The 21,575-nt window shown below is 37.5% G+C and overlaps 2 protein-coding genes across 6 annotated transcripts in view; one reads left to right on the top strand and one right to left on the bottom strand.

Annotated features, from left to right (window-relative positions):
- Nup58 (nucleoporin 58) overlaps nucleotides 1-7,978 on the bottom strand; it is a 53,469-nt gene extending 45,491 nt beyond the window's left edge. For 2 of the 4 annotated variants that reach the window (XM_058580785.1, XM_046448056.2), the window contains exons 1-3: nucleotides 7,619-7,978; nucleotides 1,233-1,375; nucleotides 307-342 (exon numbers count right to left, since the gene is read on the bottom strand). In XM_058580785.1, coding sequence (XP_058436768.1) covers nucleotides 307-342; nucleotides 1,233-1,375; nucleotides 7,619-7,725 — 286 coding nt within the window. In that variant the 5' untranslated portion in view covers nucleotides 7,726-7,978. The remainder of the gene's footprint in view (nucleotides 1-306; nucleotides 343-1,232; nucleotides 1,376-7,618) is intronic. The other 2 variants (XM_058580783.1, XM_046448064.2) reach the window with 1 other exon arrangement.
- A 7,717-nt stretch (nucleotides 7,979-15,695) lies between these two features.
- Nucleotides 15,696-21,575, top strand: part of Mtmr6 (myotubularin related protein 6) — a 37,494-nt gene continuing 31,614 nt past the window's right edge. The window contains exon 1 of one of the 2 annotated variants that reach the window (XM_046448032.2): nucleotides 15,696-15,998. In XM_046448032.2, coding sequence (XP_046303988.1) covers nucleotides 15,975-15,998 — 24 coding nt within the window. In that variant the 5' untranslated portion in view covers nucleotides 15,696-15,974. The remainder of the gene's footprint in view (nucleotides 15,999-21,575) is intronic. The other variant, XM_046448042.2, reaches the window with a different exon arrangement.

The following is a 21,575-nucleotide window of genomic DNA, read 5'->3' as shown; positions in this document are numbered from 1 at the left end:
TCTGGTGTGCAGCTTGGCTCTTTTCCTAATATTTAGTCAAAATGCTGAAAAAGTAATATAAAATAAACTCTGTGTTAAAAACCAATTCTGTATTTAAAATATTTACCTGAATTTTTAAAATCATGTATAAATCACTTTTTAAGTACTCAAATATTGAAAGGAGTACTTAGGATCTATACTCAAGGTTTTCTTTGCATACTTTCTTCTATATCCCAGTACTGTGAGATAAAAGAGTAGAAAGATCACTTAATTCATTTAAATTTTTAGGAAACCACAGATCTGAGATCTTTCCTCAAAAATTCTTACCCAGAGTTAGTCCTGTAGTTATAGTTGTTGCTATTCCTGAGAACAAAAAGAGAAATAAAATTTAAACAAGGAAGATGGCATTCATAAGGGAAAAAAACCCTCAGGTGTCGCCTCCATGGAGGCAAATAGATAATAGACTAATAAATACATTAGTCTATTAAGACTAATAGATCATGATATCTGCCACCATAACCACTAACACAAGAATTTTTCCTATGGCACTGGTTTTCATATTACAGGCTATATAATTTGATTAATAAGGAAATAAAGTTTATAAAATGCAAACTATTGCTTATAACAAAATAAAACAGAGGGGAAAAAAAAAAACTACTCCAGACAAAATGCAGGCACACAAAACTATCTTAGGAAACTCACTGGTTGGTACCCCAGTTGTCCTTTCATTTTCTGGGTATGGCTGTAAAATGTGCTGCACTCCAAGTCTGAAGGTCAACACAAAGGTGGCGAAAACCAAAAGGCTTTGAGGACAGAGAAAGTAAGTAAGGATGCAAAAACTTTTTAAATGGTCAGCTCCAGTAAAACATTCTTCAACGCTGGCCGTCCCATACATGCTAAGTTAATTAATGTTCCAAACTGGTAAACTTGGCTTAAACAATACTCTTTATTAAGGAAAAAAATGTATTATATAATCTAACATAAAATTTTAAATCACCTTAGTTCATTATATTTAAAGAAATCTTATATTTTTTGAGAAGGCCTTCCTTATAATCATAGCCAATAACTCAGCCTATCACCCTATTTCCAAATCCCTGTATTCCATATTCATCTTGGTATTCAGCCTTATTTTAAGTTCCACTACCAATAACAACCTCTAAACAGAGACAGAAGATGAAAATTGAAAAATAAATATGCCATTGGAAAAGGAATATCCCAAGCTTACTCCCTGAAAATATGAAAATCCTCCTTACCTGTGTTTGTTCCTCCTAGAGTGAACCCAGTGGCAGGCTTAGATCCAAAGAGTACAGTTCCAAAACCACCAGAAGAAGTAGACGTAGTTGCTGGAGTTGCAGTGCTTCCAAGAGTTCCAAAATTGAGCCCCACAGAAGGGTTGCTTGTTTATTAAAACATACACACAATTAAAAAAAAAAAAAAATCTGTTACAGTCAATGTTTACTTAAGAAAAATAAAAATTAATTCTTCTGGGTTATTTTCTTTTTTATTATACATCTAATATACACCTAATGTTCAAAAGAAAACTAATAAATTCAACTTTAACCAAGTTCAAATATCCTTCTGTTCTCCAAATGTAAAATTAGTCTTACAAAAATATAATACCAAGCTTTTAAGAAAAGCACAGTAGAGCAATCAGGATTTCAGACCTCAAGATAATCATAAGCAAGGAACACATTCTACTTTTAATAGTTTTTATTTGAAAATGGCCATAATAAATCTTATAAATGTGTATTATTTTCCTTTGGAACTACTCAAATAGAGTTCACATTTCCAAATTGAATCAAAAAAATTAGAAAGCACAAAGAAAAATACACAAGTTATTCTAAGGTACCTTAGCCATCTCTCTATTGCTATAGTACATATTCATGGGGGTGGGGGGAATGAATCTTGTCACCAAAACTGAGACACTAGGGGCTGGAGGCGTGCTGGAGTGAGCATGTCCTGCCAAAAATTAAATGCAAAGCTAAATTGACATTTATCAAGATTATGTGCTCAGCAGCAAAAGCTCTCTTTAGTGAGTTTCTTGAATGCTTAAAGAAAGGATAAAAACAAATGGTATAACAAAATTTACAACTTTTCAACTGCTATTATCAAGCCTCAGAGGTGCAAATTTGCTATCTATAGGTAGGAGAGCATATTATGAAAATAAGCAAGAAAGTTTCACAATTTGATACTTCAAGAATTATGTAGGAGGAGCAGGGGTGGTAAAGTATTTGCTTAACATGAAAAAGGCCCTGGTTTCAATCCCCAGAATCAAAAACAAAGTGGGAAAGTTAATAGATTATAACATGCATAGCATAATGGCAAATCCCACTTATCTTTATTACTACTTCCCTCTCTGCTCCTCCATAAAGACTAATCACCATGACAGAACCCATTATCTTTCTAAAAAATCTTAATATCCTTAGGATGTTTCAATGTAAGGAGAGGCAGTAGAGGTTGGGTTCCAATACCAGCTTCCCCATGTGTTGGTATTTGTGTGACAACACTTAACTTCATTGAACTTTTATTTCTTCTTCATCTGCAAAACAGGCATAATAGTAGCCACTAAGTACGTTTATTTATTCTGGTTAAGAAATTGTGCATGGCAAATTCACTTCAATAAATGTTGTTACTGTTATCATTAGGAATGCTTATAAATTGAACTAAACAACATTATGTGCAAGATAGTGTGCCTGAAATTGCAAAGGATACAAAGATAACTAAGATAATTCCTACTCAAAGAACATGTTGTTCCTCAGGGGGATAAAATAACACAAATAACTGTAATCCAAGTCAAAACAGTTCTCCAAGTTACTTAGGTGCAGGCATCACCAATTCCATAATTACCCAAAAATTAATTTGGTTTTCTGCACACATTAGGGGACCTAGTGAAAGGGTAGTGTTATGATTCAAGCAGTAGAAATATATACCTTCAATAAAGCAGATTATAATCAAGTGCCAAATTATGGCAAAAAAAATTATTGCAGTAGTTTGAGATAAAAGACTTATCAGTATATAGGGCATGGAGACAGAGGAACCTGTTAAAGAGCTAGGCCTTGAGATAGGACATCAATGCTCAGTAGAAAAAAGGAGGAGTGGGGGCTGGGGTTGTGGCTCAGTGGTAGAGTGCTTGCCTAGCATGTGTGAGGCACTGGGTTCGATCCACAGCACCACATTAAAAATAAATAAATAAATAAAGGTATTGTGTCCATCTACAATTAAAAAAAAAAAAAGAAAAAAGAAAGAGTACCCTGTTATGTATTAGTTTACCATACATACATGCACCCCTGGATGTCTGAAGAGAAGGAAGGAGGACAAATTAGGCTGCAATGATTCAGTGACAATTGTAAAGATCTCTGAACGCTTATTGAATGAATTTTAAAAGTATTTTAAGAGGGCTGGGGTTGTGGTTCAGTGGTAGAGCACTTGCCTAGCATGTGTGAGGCCCTGGGTTCGATTCTCAGCACCACATATAAATAAATAAAGCCTTTGGTAACTAAAAAAAATATTAAAAAAGAAAAGTATTTTAAGAAATAGTATTGACTACAATAAAAACTAAAAAATGCAAACAAAAAAGCTAGGTGTAAGTTAAAAAGAAGATATTACAGTATTCAATGACTATACATTCAGAGAGCATAGGAAGTACAACTAAAAAGAATGCATGAACACATGGTTTCACTGATGGTAGTCTAATGATATTGTTATTTTGGATCTACTATGTGTATATAACATGGGCTAGAAAATTCACAGAACTTTTTTTAAAAAGAAGCAGGAGGATCTTAAGTCAAAAACAGTCTGGGCAACTTTGTGAGACTCTTGTTTTAAATAAAAAATAAAAAGGAGTTGGGCATTGCAGAATACTCCTGTAATCCCAATAACTCAAGAAGCTAAGGCAGGAGGATCACATGTTCAAGACTAGCCTCAGCAACTTAGACACTCACCACCTTAGACCTGCCTGAAAAATAAATAAATAAATAGATAGAATTTTAAAGAAGGTGGATTGGGGATGTAGTAGTAAAGTGCCCTTGGGTTCAATCCCTAATTACCACAGAGGGTGGGGTGGTGGTGGTAATAGATGCATGGTGAAAATGTTTTCAAAAAATTAATCAAAATATGTAAAATTTCTTGATAACTGAAGGTACTACCAAGTGTTACATAACTAAAATTAAAAATATTGCCATAGAAACATATCAAAGTAAAATCTTAAAAGAAAAGAAGTAAAAGAAAAATTTCTTAAAAGAAAAAATTCCATGTGGCAGAAAAATTTTCTTTAAAAAAAAAAAACAAAAAAACAACCAAAATCTACCCTAGATCCAACAAATTATTGACTCAATCCAGGGCTATCTGCCAAGGACTTGATAGAATGTGCTGTGATAAAATAAAACTCCATTGGGCTGGGGATGTGGCTCAAGCGGTAGCGCGCTTGCTTGGCATATGTGGGCGGGGCACTGGGTTCGATCCTCAGCACCACATAAAAGTAAAATAAAGATGTTGTGTCCACCGGAAAAAAAAAATATAAAATAAATATTAAAAAGTTCTCTCTTTAAAAAAAAAAACCTCCATCAAGTCAGGCATGTGATTTTACCTTCTTAGTCTGCCTCTAGTAGATTTGGGAGCTAACATAATAGTTAATTTACTAAGCATTTAGCAAGTGCCAGATATGATGCTAAACTGACATGCTTCCACTAACATCTCCAAGATAAATATACTATCATATCCCTTTTCCTTATGTAGGAACTCTCTAAAAATGACTTACTTCAAATCACCAGGTGATACTAAAAAAGTCAGGCCTCCCGAACAACATCTTGGCTGACACGCTGACTGTCTTTCATTACTTTATCCTAATCTTTCTAAAATCTGAGTAAATTTTTCTAATTTATTACTAATAATTCATTTACCAATTCAATAAGGATTTATTTTTTTAAGAGAGAGTGAGAGAGGGAGAGAGGGAGAGAGAGAGAGAATTTTTAATATTTTATTTTTTTTAGTTATCGGCGGACACAACATCTTTGTTTGTATGTGGTGCTGAGGATCGAACCCGGCCGCACGCATGCCAGGCGAGCGCGCTACCGCTTGAGCCACATCCCCAGCCCAATAAGGATTTATTAAAGACCTTTTTCTATGCCAGGTATGTTCTAGGAACTGAGGATAGAGTGGCATATTACTCTGACTCTGACCTCAGAAATTTCGCGACAGTGGGCTAGGGTTGTGGCTCAGTGGTAGAGCATTTGCCTAACACTGGTAAGTCATTGAGTTCGATCCTCAGCACCACATTAAAAATAAACAAATAAAATAAACATATTTTGTCCATCTACAACAAAAAAATAAATAAAAAAAGAAAGAAATTTCCCGACAGTGGGAGACGTAGATACTAACTGTTCATTCATTTACTAAATATGGGTTGAGGTCCAAGTACAGTATCTGCTGAGAAGACAGAATGAAAAGGTCTCTAGCATCATAGAGCTTACAATCTACTGTGGGGGTCATACTACAAGCAAAATAATAAATATTAACAATTACGATTTATATACACACTTAATATATTAAGATAGTATGATAATGGATATCTCATACAAAATACTATGAAAATGGATATCTCCCTTAGACTGACATGTCAGAAAAGGCCTCTTAGGAAAAGATCATTTCAGTACCAAAAGATAAACAGGGATTGGTTTGGTAGAGAGGAAGTTGTGGCACTCTAAATAGAGGGAACTACTTGGAAGTAGGAATGTTTAGCTTCATCCCTCTGAGGAACTGAGAAAAGCCTGTATTGCTAGGACAGAATTCTTCAAACTAAGATCAGGACCACTAGAAAAGATTAATTAAAAAATTAATTTTGCAGGTCACAACATTCTAAAAAATGAAATGGACTAGCATAGAAAACAGCAAAATGCATCCCATGAAATATAAGTAAATATGAACAGTTCCAATGAAATGTTCAATTTCTTATTTGTGCAAATATACTGGGTGATAACTTAAATGTTATTTTTCTACAGTGGGTCTGGATCACTGAAATGATAAAATGGGCCCAAGATGAAATCTGGAGAGATTGCAGATTATTTGGGGCCTTGAAACCCAAAGGAATATCTTTTCTTTCCTCTTTTTTTTTTTTTTGTTTACTTCCTTCTAGGGATAGTGGGAAGTAACTAAAGGAGGAGCCAATCACTGATGTAAAAGGAGATTTGGGGACAGCAATTGGGATTCCATTGAACTAATCCATGCAGGAGCTGATAGCAGTTCTCAATCAACACAAGTAAGAGGGCTGGCTGAAAACCTGACAGGAACCAGGAATTTTTATTTAGAATTTGAGCGCCAAAGACAACTCTTATTTGTCTTACCATCCAAAATAGATCCTAACACAAAAATTTGTTTAACAAGTATCTGTGCCATGAAGGATAATAGCTTGTGCACTGGAATGCAAACAAATGAAACCTGCAGAAGCAAAGTTATCAGGACTTACATTAAAAGCATAGAGTAGCAGAGGTATGGAGAAAAGCTCCCAGATTTTTTCTGGCTTGCGTGTATAGTATGTGGTTCCTCTCCCCTTCCTTTTTTTTTTTTAGGGCTGGGGTTGTGGCTCAGTGGTTAGGCACCTGCCTCACATGCCTGAGGCACTGGGTTCAATCCTCAGCACCACATAAAAATAAATGAACATATTGTATCCATCTACAGCTTAGAAAATATATTTTTTAAAAAAATTTTAGTTGCAGATGGACCTTTATTTATTTATATGCACTGCTGATAATCTATCCCAGTGCCTGACACATACTAGGGAAGCACTTTACCACTAAGCTACAACCCCAGCCCTCTCCTTCCTTTTTTAAAATACAGGTAATGCTGAAGGTGTTTTTGCCTTTTCAATCTACCACCATGTCCTTTAAGCCATTCACATCCACAGCTTGTCAACAGAGTACACATTTCTTAATACTGAGTTCTAAAGATTAAAGTTTTCTATATTCTCTTCCCATTCTTTCTGAACTTCCTTTTTTTATGTTTCCACCTGAACTAGTAAGTTGTTTTGTAAATTAGTAAACGACAAAATGAACAATTACATTATTATCAGAGAGATACTAATATGCACATGCTACAGAAAATTATTACCAATAAACTGGGTCCCATGAGACACAAAGGTCTGCAAAGCTCGAGAAAAAAAGAATCACGAAATCATAAAAAAAAACACCGCTAGTATGTAAAGCTGCGAAGGAATCTTAATTAACAAGGAGAAACCATGATTGTCCTCCTCAACATCTTCTATTATTCGTCCCTTTCTAAAGCCCTAAAGAAGCTGTAATTTCATTCATTCGCTCAATTTTCACCTATGCCTAAGATTAACACAAGATTAAACTTTAGGAGTGAAACCCCAAGCCCCTTCACCTAGTCAGACCCCGCTGGGCAGTAACAATACCTGAACCATCTGTGAAATCCGAGACCTCACAGCAAAGGGATATTCCGCCCCCGTTTTCCCTACCAGGACGCCGGTAGGGCCCCGGCACCGAAGCGAGCGGGAGGTCCATGTCGCTGGTGTCTGGTCAGGTGCTTTCCCCCAAGCCCACCGGAAAGAAATCAGCGGGAGATACGATGGGGCACCAAGAGCGTCGCGAGGAAAGATAGGACCACGAAAGCGAAGAAGTGTGATTACCTAGATGCTCCAGTCCCGAAAGAAAAACCGCCGCCAGTGCTGGTCCCACCCGCAGCAACGGTGGTGGAACCCAGCGTCCCGGACCCGAAGGAGAAGCCCGTGGCCATGGCTGCCTCGGGCTGGACGCTGTCAGCAACCTGAAAAAGGTCGGAGACCCTCCTCTAGCCTTAAAGTCGAAGTGGACCGGGCAGCATTGTTCTTGGCCAGTTCCGACTTGGCGGGCACTTCAAGCCCTAGAGGCGACCGCGAACCACGGCCAAAATGGATGGAGCCACTAAACCAAAGCACGCCCAACGGCCGCCGCGAGCTCCTAGCACGCCGGAAGCGAACCGGTAGCGCAGGGAACTCTGGGACCGGAGTGGGATCGACGTGCCGCGCAAGGCACCCTGGGACGCGGTGGAGTTGGCTCCCCGCCTACTCTCTTAAAAGGGTAGGGGTCCCGAGTTTTTAAACAACCATTTCTTCCTTTTGTAGTTCTCCTCCTTCTGTACTTTGTGACTGATGAATTTCTATCCTACCTCCCACTAAAAAGCATGCCCAGAACCCCAGAGGTGGGGAGGGCTCTAGTGAACATCCCTAAACCTCCCGTACAGAAACAGGAGGAGTCCGGCTTTGGTAGGCAGCCGACCCAATCCCAGGAAGGGAAGGCAGCGCAGCAGCTCCTCGAGGATTCAGAAATCAGACGATAATAATTTACTGGTCCCCCGACGCGAGCTCCACCTGGGAGCTCCAGGCCATGCAGAGTTCGTTTGGCCAAGTCGGTGGGACGAGGGGCCTTCGGTGGTTGAACGACCCAGTGGAGCCCCCAGGCTGACTTGGCCAAGCTCCCAGGTCTCGTGTGTGGTGTGCGCAAGTGGAAGAATAATGTCTGCGGCCTGGTTCGGTGAAGCATGCCTGGGATCCCAGGGGCTTCGGAGGCTGAGGCAGGAGGTTCCCAAGTTAAAAGCCAGCCTCAGCAACTTAGCAAATCCTTGTCTCAAAATAACAAAGGGCTGGGGATGGGGCTGGCTGCGGTAGTAGCTCAGTGTAGAGCGCTTGCCTAGCATATGTGAGGCATTGGGTTGGATTCTCAGCACCACACAAAAATAAAAAAATAAAGGTCTTGTGGGTAATGTCCTTGCCTAGCATAAGGACGGCCATCTTAAGTGACAGCCACCATTTTAAGAAAAATGTCGCTTTCCCGTCCAAGGGCATTAAATGAGAAAGGTTCATCACTCCCTCATACCTACTCCACCCTTAACCGCCTGCATTAGACTCCCTCCCCCCCAATCCCTGAGCCTGACCCATAAAAGTCCGTAATTCCAAGCTTACTTTGTCTCTCTCCGTCTATAGAGAGATGTGCCTTAATTTGTAAACTGACTTACTCTCATGTGTAGCTCTACCTGGTCTCTGTCTCTGTCGCCTGTCTCCCCGTTCCTGCTTTCCTTTCATTGTGTTCATCTACAATTAAAAAAAAAAATTAAAGAGTGACGGGGCTAGGGTTGTGACCTCAGTGGTTAAGTGCTCCTGGGTTCAATCCTGGCACCCAAGTAATAACAACAACAATAACAATAATCATGTCAGTGTTCTAGTGGGTAGGAATGCGTGTGGGTCCTTCCCAGACAGCTGCTTCGTGGCTGTATGGTGCAATATACTAGAGGAACTGCCGAATAGGAGCTATGAGAAAAGTACAGAAACAAATACCATATAAGGCAAAATCTTCCTTGAGCAGCATACAAAATATGTGGGATTAGAGATGAAATCCTCCTTCAGCGGGAGCATCAGGAAAATTTCCTGGCAGTTGTGCGTGTGTAGGCAGCCATCAGAATATTGGTCTTTATTTTTCCACCAGGTATTGTTACTCCTCCAAATGGTTTGCCTACTGCAGTCTCTTCCGAAAAAAAAATCAATCCCAAAAGCACCCCTTGGATTTGTTCTCCTAAAGCGTAATTCTCACCATGACAGTACCTTGGTCAAAAGCCCAGTGTCTTCTAAGTCTGGCACTCAAAGTCCTCCAAAGGACCAGTCTTTCCAACCTCTTCTCTCACAGCCACCCTTAATTCAACACTTTCTGCAGCATTGAGTTTGATATTTACCATCTGTTAAAAACTGAATTATGCCACACACACCCCAAAGATTCATATGTTGAAACCTTATGCTCCCCTCCGAATTCATATGTTGAAACGCTACCCTCCTCCAAATCCATATGTTAAAGCCCTATCCCCTTCAAATTCAAATGTTGAAGTCCTGCCTCCTATGGGTCCTTTGGAGGTTACTAAATTTAAATTAAATCACCAAATCGGGTCCCATGATGGGATTAGTACCCTTATAAAAGACAAAACAGAGCTTGCTCTCCTTTCTTCACCACATAAGTACACAGCAAAAGGGAGCCTTCTGAAAGCCAAGAAGGTCCCTAGCAGGAACCCAATCTCCAAGCACTTTAGCCTTGATCTTCCCAGCCTCCAGAACTGAGAAATAAATGTCTGTTTTCAACCACCCTAGCAAAACCAAGGTACTGGAATTTGACTTGACCTTCCTTATCTTGAGTAGCAAAAGTAGAAAATAGACTTTATATTCTTATGTGCTACAGAAACACGACTCCAAGTAAGCAGTTTTAATAAGCTCAATTGTTTGGTCAGTCAACTGAAAACTTGACAGTAGAATGGCATACGAACACGCCAACATGTGTTTGTATAATTAAAAATAAAACTAAACATTATTGAAGTCACAGTGGGAATGATAAAAAAGGAAAGAGACACAGTTGAACTTCAGTTATAAAGAAAAAATTCATAGTTACTGAACAGGAGAAAATAAAAGATTATTGTGTGCTTAAAACTGACAATTTAAAGAATGCTGTTTTCAGTGAGGGCTGTAGAATGATACAGAAGAGAACGGTTGTAAAATCTAACATATTTCCTTTTGACTGAAGATTTTTAAAAAGATAAATCCAGGTTATTTTTGTGGGAAGACAGAAAACATCTCTGTAGGTCTTTTAATTCTCTAATGTATCCTTTCCAAAACTTTTGAAGAATACCTACATAAAATTAGCAAGAGAAAAATGCTTCTCATTTAAGAAATATGTTAATTAACAAGACATAACAGCTAGAAGGAAAGAGCATGTAAAAATATTGTAGGGACTAACATAAAATATTCATAATAGGAAAAACTGGCTGTGGGTGTATGGGAACTCTATAATAATGATGCAAATCTGTAACTTTTAAAATAAGTTTATAGAACTAAAGCAAGAAAATACGACTCAAAAGATAATAGTTTGGGCTTTGGGGGAAGATATTTAAATTGAAAAACCATTCTTTCAGCTTTATTTTAGTAAAATTTTAGCATGGTATTTCTGTCTTGTATTTGGCAGAGTGAAGTTATGCTAAAGTAGCAATTGACCCCTAAATCCCACAGGGAGGAGCACTGCAGAGACAGAAACTGGAATATATTATAAGCAATATTACAGTCTACCACATGCCTCTAGCTGCACCAAAGGTGAGACTGGACCTCAAAGACACTTTCTTATTTCATATACATTTCCCTGTTTGACTTGTTAGCAAGGACAAGACTTTACATTCTTATGTGCTACAGAAACACAACTCCAAGAAAGCAGTTTCAATAAGCTCAATTGTTTGGTTAGTCAACTGAAAACTTGACAGTAGTATAACAATCACCTGAGTATCATGCCTGCTTAAAATTAGCCTAAAACCAATTGCCCAGCCATGCAAAACCAAGGCACTGGAATTTGACTTCACCTTCCTTATCTAGTGTAGCACAAATAGAAAATTCTATTACAAAAGATCTTCCAGTTATTACTCAGATATAGGACTTGAACTCTATGTGAATTGCTATTTTCCAAGGATAAAGCAAATTATTCAGATTCTAAATTCTCTGGTAAGCCATTTGTTTCCACTTGTTTCTCATAGTGTGAGATTTCTGTTAAGAAACTACATCTTTTGTTGATTTGTTGGTGGATGATATTGTTTATGTTGTAAATGGAATTATTCAGAAGTCAGTATAAACAGAATCATGCTGTATGTACTGTTTTGTGTCTTTTAAAAAAATATTTTTTTAGTCAGAGATAGACCCAATACCTTTATTTTTTATGTGGTGCTGAGGATCCAACCCAGTGCTTTCCACTTCTGAGATGAGCACTCTACTCCTGAGCTACAACTTCAGCCCTGTTTTGTGTCTTTTGCTTAGCATTATGTTTATAAGGTTTATCTGTTGTTACATGTAATTGAAGATTTTTATTTTCATTGCTGCATAATATTCCACTTTATCAATATCACGGTCTATCCATTCTATAGCTGGTATTTAATATTTTGTTTTGGACAATTCCAAGCAAGGCTGCTATGTACATTTTTTTACACGTATTCTGTTGCATATATGGGTAAAATTCTCTAGTATACACATTTATGAATGGGTTGCTAGCTCTTAGGCTGTGTGCATGTTCAACTTTATTATATGATGATAAATTTTCTAAAGGCATTGTAACAGTATATACTCCCAATGGCAATGTCTGGTAGTCCATATTGTTACTTACCCTTGCCAATACCCTTACAGTCAAACTTTTTTTTTTTTAATTTCCTGATTCATAATAAAGTTAAATACTTTTAGATTACATATATTGGAGTTTTGGATATCTTTTTTTGTGAAGCCCCTGTTTGGGTGTTTTACCTATTTTTCTGTTGAGTCTTTGTCTTTTTCTAATTGATTGGTAGATAGGAATTTATATATTCTGAAATGGATAGTTTATATATTATTTATGCTAAAAATGTTTTACCTTATAACTGCTTTACTGTTATATTCTTTTTTTTTTGAGGGACAGAAACTTATGATCTAAAATTCAATTTACTATCTCTAATTTTTATACCCTGTTTTAAATATTCTTCTCTAGAATAGTGACAAGTATATTCTCACATATCTGCCAAAATTTTTATTGTGCTACTTTTCATATTTGGATCTTTTCTCAAATAGAAATGCATAGTTGGGGGTAAAGATCATATTTAATTTTTTTCCACACATAGATTACAAATTGTCTCAGCACCATTTATTGAAAATAGTATCCCCATCTCATTGATCCAAAATATGATATTTCTTATATATCAACCCATTCCTGGAAGCCTATTTGCCTATCCTTGTAACATACTACCTAAATTATATTTATAATGAATCTTGATATTGCTTTCAACAAAACTTGCCTTCTTTTCTTCCTCAACTATATATTAGAATTATAACCAATAGAATTAGCTTATCAGACAAATATAACACACATGTAACTGCTAACTTCCCTCACTATAGTATACACATTTGTTGGGCCTATTAGGACACTGATTGGGAATATGTTGAGTTGCTAAATTGCTGAGGCTGGCTTTGAATTTGCGATCCTCCTGCCTCAGCCTACTGTGCTGCTGGAATTACAGACATGTGCCACGGCACCCAGGAACATTGTTGTTTTCTAAATTAAATCTCATAATTACAAAATCTCTGATTGTCATTATATTGTCCCTGCCAGCTATCTTGACAATTATTTCTTTGTGTGCTAGTTATTTTTATTGTGACTTTATTTTAATTTTCCATGGGAAACTAATTGCGGGAATTGTTTGGGGCCTATTATAGGAGTATGATCTACTTAAAGGGTTTGGTGTTTTGTTTTGTTTTTAAATTTTTTATTGTTGGCTGTTCAAAACATTACATAGTTCTTGATATATCATATTTCACACTTTGATTCAAGTGGGTTATGAGCTCCCATTTTTACCCCATATACAGATTGCAGAATCATATCAGTTACACATCCATTGATTTACATATCGCCATACTAGTGTCTGTTGTGTTCTGCTGCCTTTCCTATCCTCTACTATCCCCCCTCCCCTCCCAGGGTTTTGTGTTTGTAATAATAAAGTTCCAGGCATTACTAATTTCAACCCCTTTAAAGTATATTCCCAGAGGCTTTTGGATCACATAGGTGATATGAATCTAAGGTATAGATATGTCCAATGACCTCCTCGTAGCTATAATATTTCCAAGACAGTGAGTAATTCCAGGACTTTTTTCTCAAAATCAAGCAAATTTTCTCACAGTCTTGGGGATTGGATTGTTTTTTCCCTTCTGGCTCTGAATCTATGTAGGGAATGTCTCCCATTGGGTTCCCCATCTGAAATGGGCTATAGGCTTTGCGTTCTGAACTTTGTGTTGAGAGGACAATGAAACAGATAAAAATTGGTCTGACTTTGCAGTGGCCCTCTTGCAGCATTAACTTCAGTGTTCTGCTTACCTTTCTGGGGACACATGCTCTCTATATTTTGCATTTCTAAGTTCTCACTATCTTGCCAGTTACCTGATGCTTTATAGAATTTGATTTTATATTCATTATTTTTTTAAAAAATCAGGATATTTTCTACTGTATCATATTACCATAAATGGTACTTTAATATGGATTTTGAAAAGTGAATCGATATAAAATAGTTGTTAAGAATACATACTCTGGCGTCAGACTGTCTGGCTTTATTAACGAGATTTATTATCTGCTGTGCGATAATGAGTAGGTTACATCATCATGTTTCATTTTTCTCTTCTTTGAAATGAGGCAAGTAATACTATTTTCCTTGTAATATAGGTAAAGCCTTTAGTACTGTGTCACCAGACCATCTCTTGGTAAATGGTAGCTAACATCCTTATGATTTTCACTCTGTGAGATTTGGTAAAAGAGGAAATGACAAATGTCAAGAAATGAGAAGGGGTTGGATGAGTTGTATGGGAATAGGGAAAGGGTGAGATAAGATTTTGAGGGAAAATGATATAAAAAGTGGTTATGTTAAGAAAGTCTTGTTTGTTATATGATATAATTTACCTCTGTTTTCTCAAATGATCTTGTGTAAAGACCTACATTGTTTTCGAACATTTTTTTTTTTCAGAGAAGGAATTGTGCATGTTTTGGATGTGAAACTATACCAAGGTTGGTTTAGGTGGTTTGATCTTATTACAGATTCACCTTGCAGGGGTCAGCAACTCCACCACAAATACTGTTGTGAAAAATAAGCATTTCTGTTGCATTGTCAATGTATTTGAAAAATACTAGGCACTCAAATCACCATGATAACTTGAATAAAATGAAATAAAACAAAATTTTTACTTAGAAAAGAATAGTTAGATGTTAGGCTCTTATCGTACCAATTACAGTAAGAAAGATTGTTTATTTTTCTCCCTAACCCCTTCCCTTTTGATGCTGGGAATTGAACAAGGGCTTCACAAGGCTAGGCACATATTTCTACTATTGGGTTACACCCCTAGCTCCTACCTAACCTTAAATTTTTTTTTTTCTAATTACAAATGTGAAGCTGTTTAGAACAGAACACTAAAAAAATATGGAGCAGAAATTCTTTGCCTCTGCACTGTTGACATTTTGGGCAGATACCTCTGTTGTGTAGGCTGGTCTGGGGTATTGTAGGATGTTCAGCAGCAGATCTGACCAGGACCCACTAGATACTAGTAGCATTTTTCCTTATCCATAGCCAGGAAAACTAAAAATATCTTCAGATCTCACCAAGATCCTCGGGGATAAAATGAGAAAATGCTCCAGACCAACTACTGCATTAAAGGAATTACAAAAACTCCTCTAATTCTACCACCTAGAAATATAAATTTTTTGCTTAACATAAATAAAAATTATAAAACGTGTCACATTGAACTTACTGTACCATAGCTGCCTCTTTTCCCTTGCTAATACAACATCAACATTTTTGTTATGTAATGTCCTGACACTGAATGAATGCACCATGTTTTACAAATGAATCCTGTAGTATTAGAGAATATAATTGTTTTAAATAAGGTTACAGTAAATTTATTTCTTTAGAATAAATTTCTAAACTAAAGTAAAATTATCTTAATCTGACGCTGTCCACTGGCATGGTGAAGAACTTCATAGACATCCAGCATGTGCCCTCACGCGCCAAGTGCCCTTTACTCAGGATCCATTTTTAAATCGAGATGAGTCTTCTCACCGCCCAGCGCTGAGACCCTGCGGGTTCTAGTCTAGCTGCCTGTCAAAGGACTGCCCCAAAGGGCTTGGTGTCATCCACTGTCTGAGGGCGCTGTGGAATTAACAGCGGCCCAGGAAGGGCCAAGATGCTGCTCTCCGTCGGTGGACGCTCTACCCATCCCGCTGTGCCCTCTCGGTGGCCTCGGCGTTTGGGAAGTGTTTCTAGGAGACCGAGCTTGCCGACTGCGCCTGCGCGGTTGGCGTTCTCGGGGCTGCCTGACGGACATAGGCGCTGGCCGGTTGAGGGAGTTCCTCCTGGCTCAGAGTCTCTGTCGCCGTCCGGTGCCTTCCGCTACATGGTACGCCTGTGAGGCCGGCTGCCGACAGACGTTCCTCAGAATGGAGCACATCCGTACGACCAAGGTAGTCTGGCGCGGGAAAGCCATTAGCCACTGGCCTAGGTCTCACTTAGCGGAGGCGGAAGGCGACGAAGGCTCTGTTGGCCCTAGCAGGGCTGGGGACCGGAGGGGTGGGGGGCCTGTCTTGGGCGGGAGGGCTTGGCGGGGCCTGGTCTGCCACTGCAGGGTCAGTTTCGGCTAAGTGGGCGCTTCGTGGAGGCCTGTACTTTTGGACGCAGGATCTTTTAGGAGCTCCGGGTGTTTTGGTGGGGGGCTAAGTCCTGGAAAATTGGTTGCCGCCCCCTTAGCTCTATATTTTCTTGGGCAAAATTGGGGCTGCTCTAACTTTGGGGTATTCAGCCATTCTCCCCCTTATGTACCGAAAAACTGGTGAGTTCCCAAATTAACATTACTATGCTTTGTAAGGTATAGCCCTTAACGTTTCATTGTCCCGTGTCACAGATTCATGATGCAAGTTTGGAAGAGTCCAAATCAGCTCTGCTTTCCGCCTTACTTTCTTGTCTGTCTCCAGTGTTTTTGTGTCTGCTTCAAATTGTAGGCATTGTTCTTATTTAGGGTCAATAGTCAGTTTAACGAGAAATTATACAGAAGGTTAAAGTGTTGTATAATATTTCAAAAGGTTGGATGGAACTTTCTTCAATTGAGATTATTGTTTATTAAATCCTATACTTCGTTTTTATTTGCAAGAGATTTGTGCATGAGTAAGTATTTTTATGATTCTGTTACAAGAGTAAAGCTGAAAGGAAATGGCATCAGAATATTACCAAATCATTTTTCAACAACATTTAAAGCAAACTTCAGCTTCTGGAGGGGGAAAAACAGACTGAGATCAGAACCGAGTAACAAATTAAGATCATGGGCAGTCTGTCATTTTTTAAATTATTTATTAGAAGGACCTTTTGTGAAAGCAGACTCTATGTTTGCCAGAGCAGAAATCATCAGTCAGTTGCTGCTCATCTTAAAAAGTTACAGCTCATTTAGGAACAAGTAAATCTGTGTTATCATTACTGGGATAAGGAGAATTTGAGATCTTTATCTTAAAATGTTTCACAGCCCTTTTAAAGGTGCACATAGATTTTAAAAAATTTTTTTAAAGAGAAGAAAGATATAGTAGCTAAAAAATTCAAGTTGCTGGCAGTTAAAGTTTGAAAGTAGAAGGGTGACAGAGTAAATAACCAAACTTACAGAAGATGTACCCATGGAAAACGGGATTAGAGTAGACATGGGATCAGGATCTTGTCCTGCCTGGTTAGAGGGTTCCAGATGTGAGCTAATGTGGGCTTTTGGCATGTGACTTCTTTCTACACTAATTTGAACCTCCTCTTTGCATGTTTTAGATACTTACCACAGTGCATAGCACACAATAGAAAACCAGTCAAAGTGAACTGAGTCTAATCAACTAAAACAAACCCTACTTTTTTTTAGAGAGAGAGAGAGATTTTTTTAATATTTATTTTTTAGTTTCCGGCGGACACAACATCTTTGTATGTGGTGCTGAGGATCAAACCCGGGCCGCACACATGCCAAGCGAGCGCACTTAAACCACATCCCCAGCCCACAAACCCTACTTTTAAGTGAATAATAAGAGTAAACACTGTTGAAAAATCTTTAGGACCCTTTGTTATTTTTAATTTTTTTCTCCTTCAATTTATGATGAATATATATCTCTGTTTTTATTTGTATTGCTATAACCAGTTTTATTATCTCCTTGAAGATTATTGCTAGTGACTTTCATTGAGCCTCATGTTTCATTTTTACCATTGATGGACCGTTCTCCAATTTATGTTCTGATTTAGTTTTATCTTTTCACAGGGTGTCCATGCTGGTAGTTTAGTAAAGCTCCTTTATGTTTTTTAAATATGGAGAGATTTCTGACTAATTTTCTATTAAAATTACTTCTCATGTGTTCCTTTGCTACATTGTGCCATTTAAGAAATTTATATATATTTATGTATATATATATATGTATATATAAATACATATATTTTTTAGTTGTTGATGGACCTTTATGTTATTTATTTATATGTGGTGCTGAGGATTGAACACAGTGCCTCACACATGCTGGGCAAGCACTCTACCACTGAGCTATAACCCCAGCCCTACATTATATCATTTTTATAGCATTGGATTATTACCGTAGAATTAAGTGGGCGTGGTAGACTTCAATTAAACAAATATTTGTTAAACACCTATTTTGTGTCAGGCACTGCACAGATACTGGACATATAGTAGCAAGATAGATTGGACCTCCTAATACGTTCTGATAACTATTGTATAGACTGTTTTTTTAAATCATTAGCCTATTGTGAAAATAACTTGTTCTTAAAAATTGATTTAAACATAGCCAACTTTTTGTTTCCGTTATGCATAGCCTCCACATGGACATAGTTAATTTGCTGCAAAATAATTGTAAGTATTTCACAATGAAAAATTGATTGTATTAGGTTTATTAGCTTTTTTTTTTTTAAAAAAAATCCTTATATAGATTAGTCACTATAACTGTGGTACTATATAACTACTTAGTAATTTATTTTGTTTAGATAGCGTATAACCCTGTCCATTGGATTTCATTATCTCCATTTACAGAGGAGGAAGAAATAGTCTTAGAGAGTTTGCATAACCTGCCCAATTAGCTCATGAGGAGTAGTTTTAAACTAAATTTTGTTAACTCCAAAGACTATGTATGCTTTTTTTATTGTCTCTTTAGTTTGAAGCCAATTGTTAAATTTGTATTAATTTAGAAGTAAATACAGATTATAATTCTAAAAGTTTTCTTTTCCAAATCTGTTCTTGTCATAAGTAATATTTATATATTATTTTTTATTGTTTAGAATCAATTTTTTATGTACCACTAACTAGAGATTAGTATTTTAGCTGAGTACTAATTAAATGGCTTTCTCAGGAACAGATATATCATTCTGTTTTGGTCAAATTTAGTTTACTGATTTTATGAGGTCAATAAATATGTTAAGTCCCTGAATTTGAATTTCCAAAAGGGCATTTCCAAGTTATACTTAGGAACATTGTAGCTACTGCCTGTCACTGGCTTTGAGCTCTAATTTTGCCGTAATCAGGTGGTTCTGCTAATACATAATGAAAAATATGCAAAGGTGGTATCCTTTGCCTGCTAGGCTCCAATACTTTGGCTGACATCTATTGATTTTGAATGATATTATACTGTCTGTGAATAAGAACTCAATGAAAGTAGGGCTTTGTAGGGCTTGTTATAGAATTCAGATTTGTCCCTCCAAATCTGATCTTACTGGGGCTCAAATTCCAAAAGTAATGCCCAACTTGTTCTTTAGCTCGATCCTTCTTATTGTCATTAGAATGTGAGAGCATACGTGTATATGTGTAGAAATATATAAATATATGTTATCTGTTACAAAGAGTGAAGGAGATACAAAACTAAAATAAGGAAAAACTATCATTATTTAAATTATTGTTGTAATAAGAGCAAAAGTTTTGAGGAGTACCTGAACACATTTCTCCAAGTGGTGTGCTATTTTGACTGTCACTAACATTATCTCATTTTACAGGTGAGAAAACTGAAAGTTTATAGAGATTGAATAACATAAAATAAGTTGTCCTGGCTCACATAGCTATCTGGGAGCTAGCTAGCCAGGGAGATTACTGGAGCTTGGTTCTTAAATTCAGGTCTTTCTGATATCAGGCCTATTTTTAACCATTATACTCTCCTACCATACAGAATAATTACCTAGTCGAGATTTGAGTGGTGAGATAGGGCAGTGTGAGTAGGAATGGAGAGGAATGTGAAAACTAAAGTTAAGATTTTTTTTTTCTAGTAATTAGCTGATTATGAGCGACTGGAGCTCTGAAAACGGTCAAGCAGATTTGTGAGTTGTCTGTAATCATTAAAATTTTTCACTGTGGGTGAGTGTATACAAAAATATGTGGAGATTCTGTAGAGAAGAGTGGGAAAGTAAGGGCCTAGGAACCCTTAAAAAGGGGCAACTGCAAAAGAGTAGTACAGATAAAATTGGAAGAGGTGAAATTGCAGATGAGAAGGGAGCCATCTTTGCTCTTCTAATTTCCTTCTCCATGCCCTTCTCTGCTCTTACTTCTTCATCCTTCTTGGAACAGTCACTGTTCTAGGTACTAGGAAAATGGTGATGAGAAAGTCAGACAAAAGTCCTGCCCTAATAAAAACATATTTCCTAGTTGGAGAAGACACAGTTATTAACAAAATAAGTTAAGTAGATAAGATGTTGTATGGTGGTATAAAAATATGCTGTGGATAAAAATAAAGCCAGCAAGATTGTAGAGTACCAAGGTGGGGTTAGAGGGATGTCAGTTGTAAATTGGGTAGTTCAGATCTGAAACTGGTGAGGGAGTGTGCCATTCTCACTTGAGGGAAAGGAGAGAGAGTCCTACAGCAGGGGCAGAAACTCTTTGTAAGGCATGCTTGAAGCTAAGGACCACCAAGAAGGCTTGAACAGAGTAAGTGAGGAAAAGCTGAGTAGAAGATTGAAGTTGAAGATCAGGGGTACATTACTGTAGACGTTTGAAGGCCAATGTAAAATCTTACTTTTTACTGTGAGCTAGAAAGCCATTGATGGAGGGTCAGCTGTTTTTAACACTGCAGAAGGGCAACGTAAGCTAGAAAGTTCCCACTGGATTTGTGATTTGAGGTTATTCTTTCCTCTCTTAAGTCCATAACTGTTTCATTGATAATTTATTCAGTCAGACATTATTCTAAGAACTGGGGATACATGATTGAAAAAAAAGATGATCTCTGCCCTCCACTTAACATCTACTTCATAAATGCCAATTTGATTTACTCTTTCTTTTTGATACTGGGGATTGAACCCAGGCTGAACCCAGGGCCACTCTACTACTGAGCTACATCCCCAGAGCTTTTATTTTTATTTTTTGTTTTGAGACAGGGTCTCACTAAATAACCCAGGCTGGCCTTGAACTTTTGATCTTTCTGCCTCAGCCTTCCAAGTCCCTGGGATTGCAGGCATGTGCTGCCACTCCCAGCTACTTTCTTTTTAATAGCTAATTCTTGTAGGATGTCGGTGTGGAATACTGATTCTGTATACAGATTTCAAGTGGGTGTTCTGGCAATAAGGAAGAAGTACAACAAGCATCAGAAGGTGTGAAGATGTATTTTCTGCTTGGGATTCACTCCACATATCATGTAGTTGTAGAGTTAGCAGCTGTTGATCAGAGAAGTTAGATAAAAGAAAGCCATCGATCGCTTCCTGTCCCAGTAGAGATAACCAGGTATCTGAATTTTTGATGTGATTTTGTATATGTATGATTTCAGATGTTTTCTATTTCCAGCTTTGTAAACAGCTGAAATTTGAAGTTCCTATATAGACTATTCAGTGAAGATCTTTTAGTGAAAGCCTATATAGTTTGAACTAAGTAATCCTTAAAGTAATGCATGTTGGCATTTATTATCCCTCACTAAAGTGACCACATCCTCCAGTTCCAGTATAAAATCTTTCTTCTTGCCCCATTGTTTTCCATTTACTCTTTTCCCAAAAGTCTTTTCTACCTTCCCCATTTATGTTTTGCCTTTTTAAGGATCCTAACACTATTTTCCTAGTGC

This window comes from Marmota monax, unplaced genomic scaffold (genome assembly GCF_021218885.2).
Source record: "Marmota monax isolate L192 unplaced genomic scaffold, Marmota_monax_Labrador192_F-V1.1 WCK01_AAM20220418_F8-fsc00043, whole genome shotgun sequence".
NCBI classification, from domain to species: Eukaryota; Metazoa; Chordata; class Mammalia; order Rodentia; family Sciuridae; genus Marmota; species Marmota monax.
The sequence above is the reverse complement of the archived record's forward strand: the minus strand, read 5'-3'. Positions and strand labels throughout refer to the sequence as shown.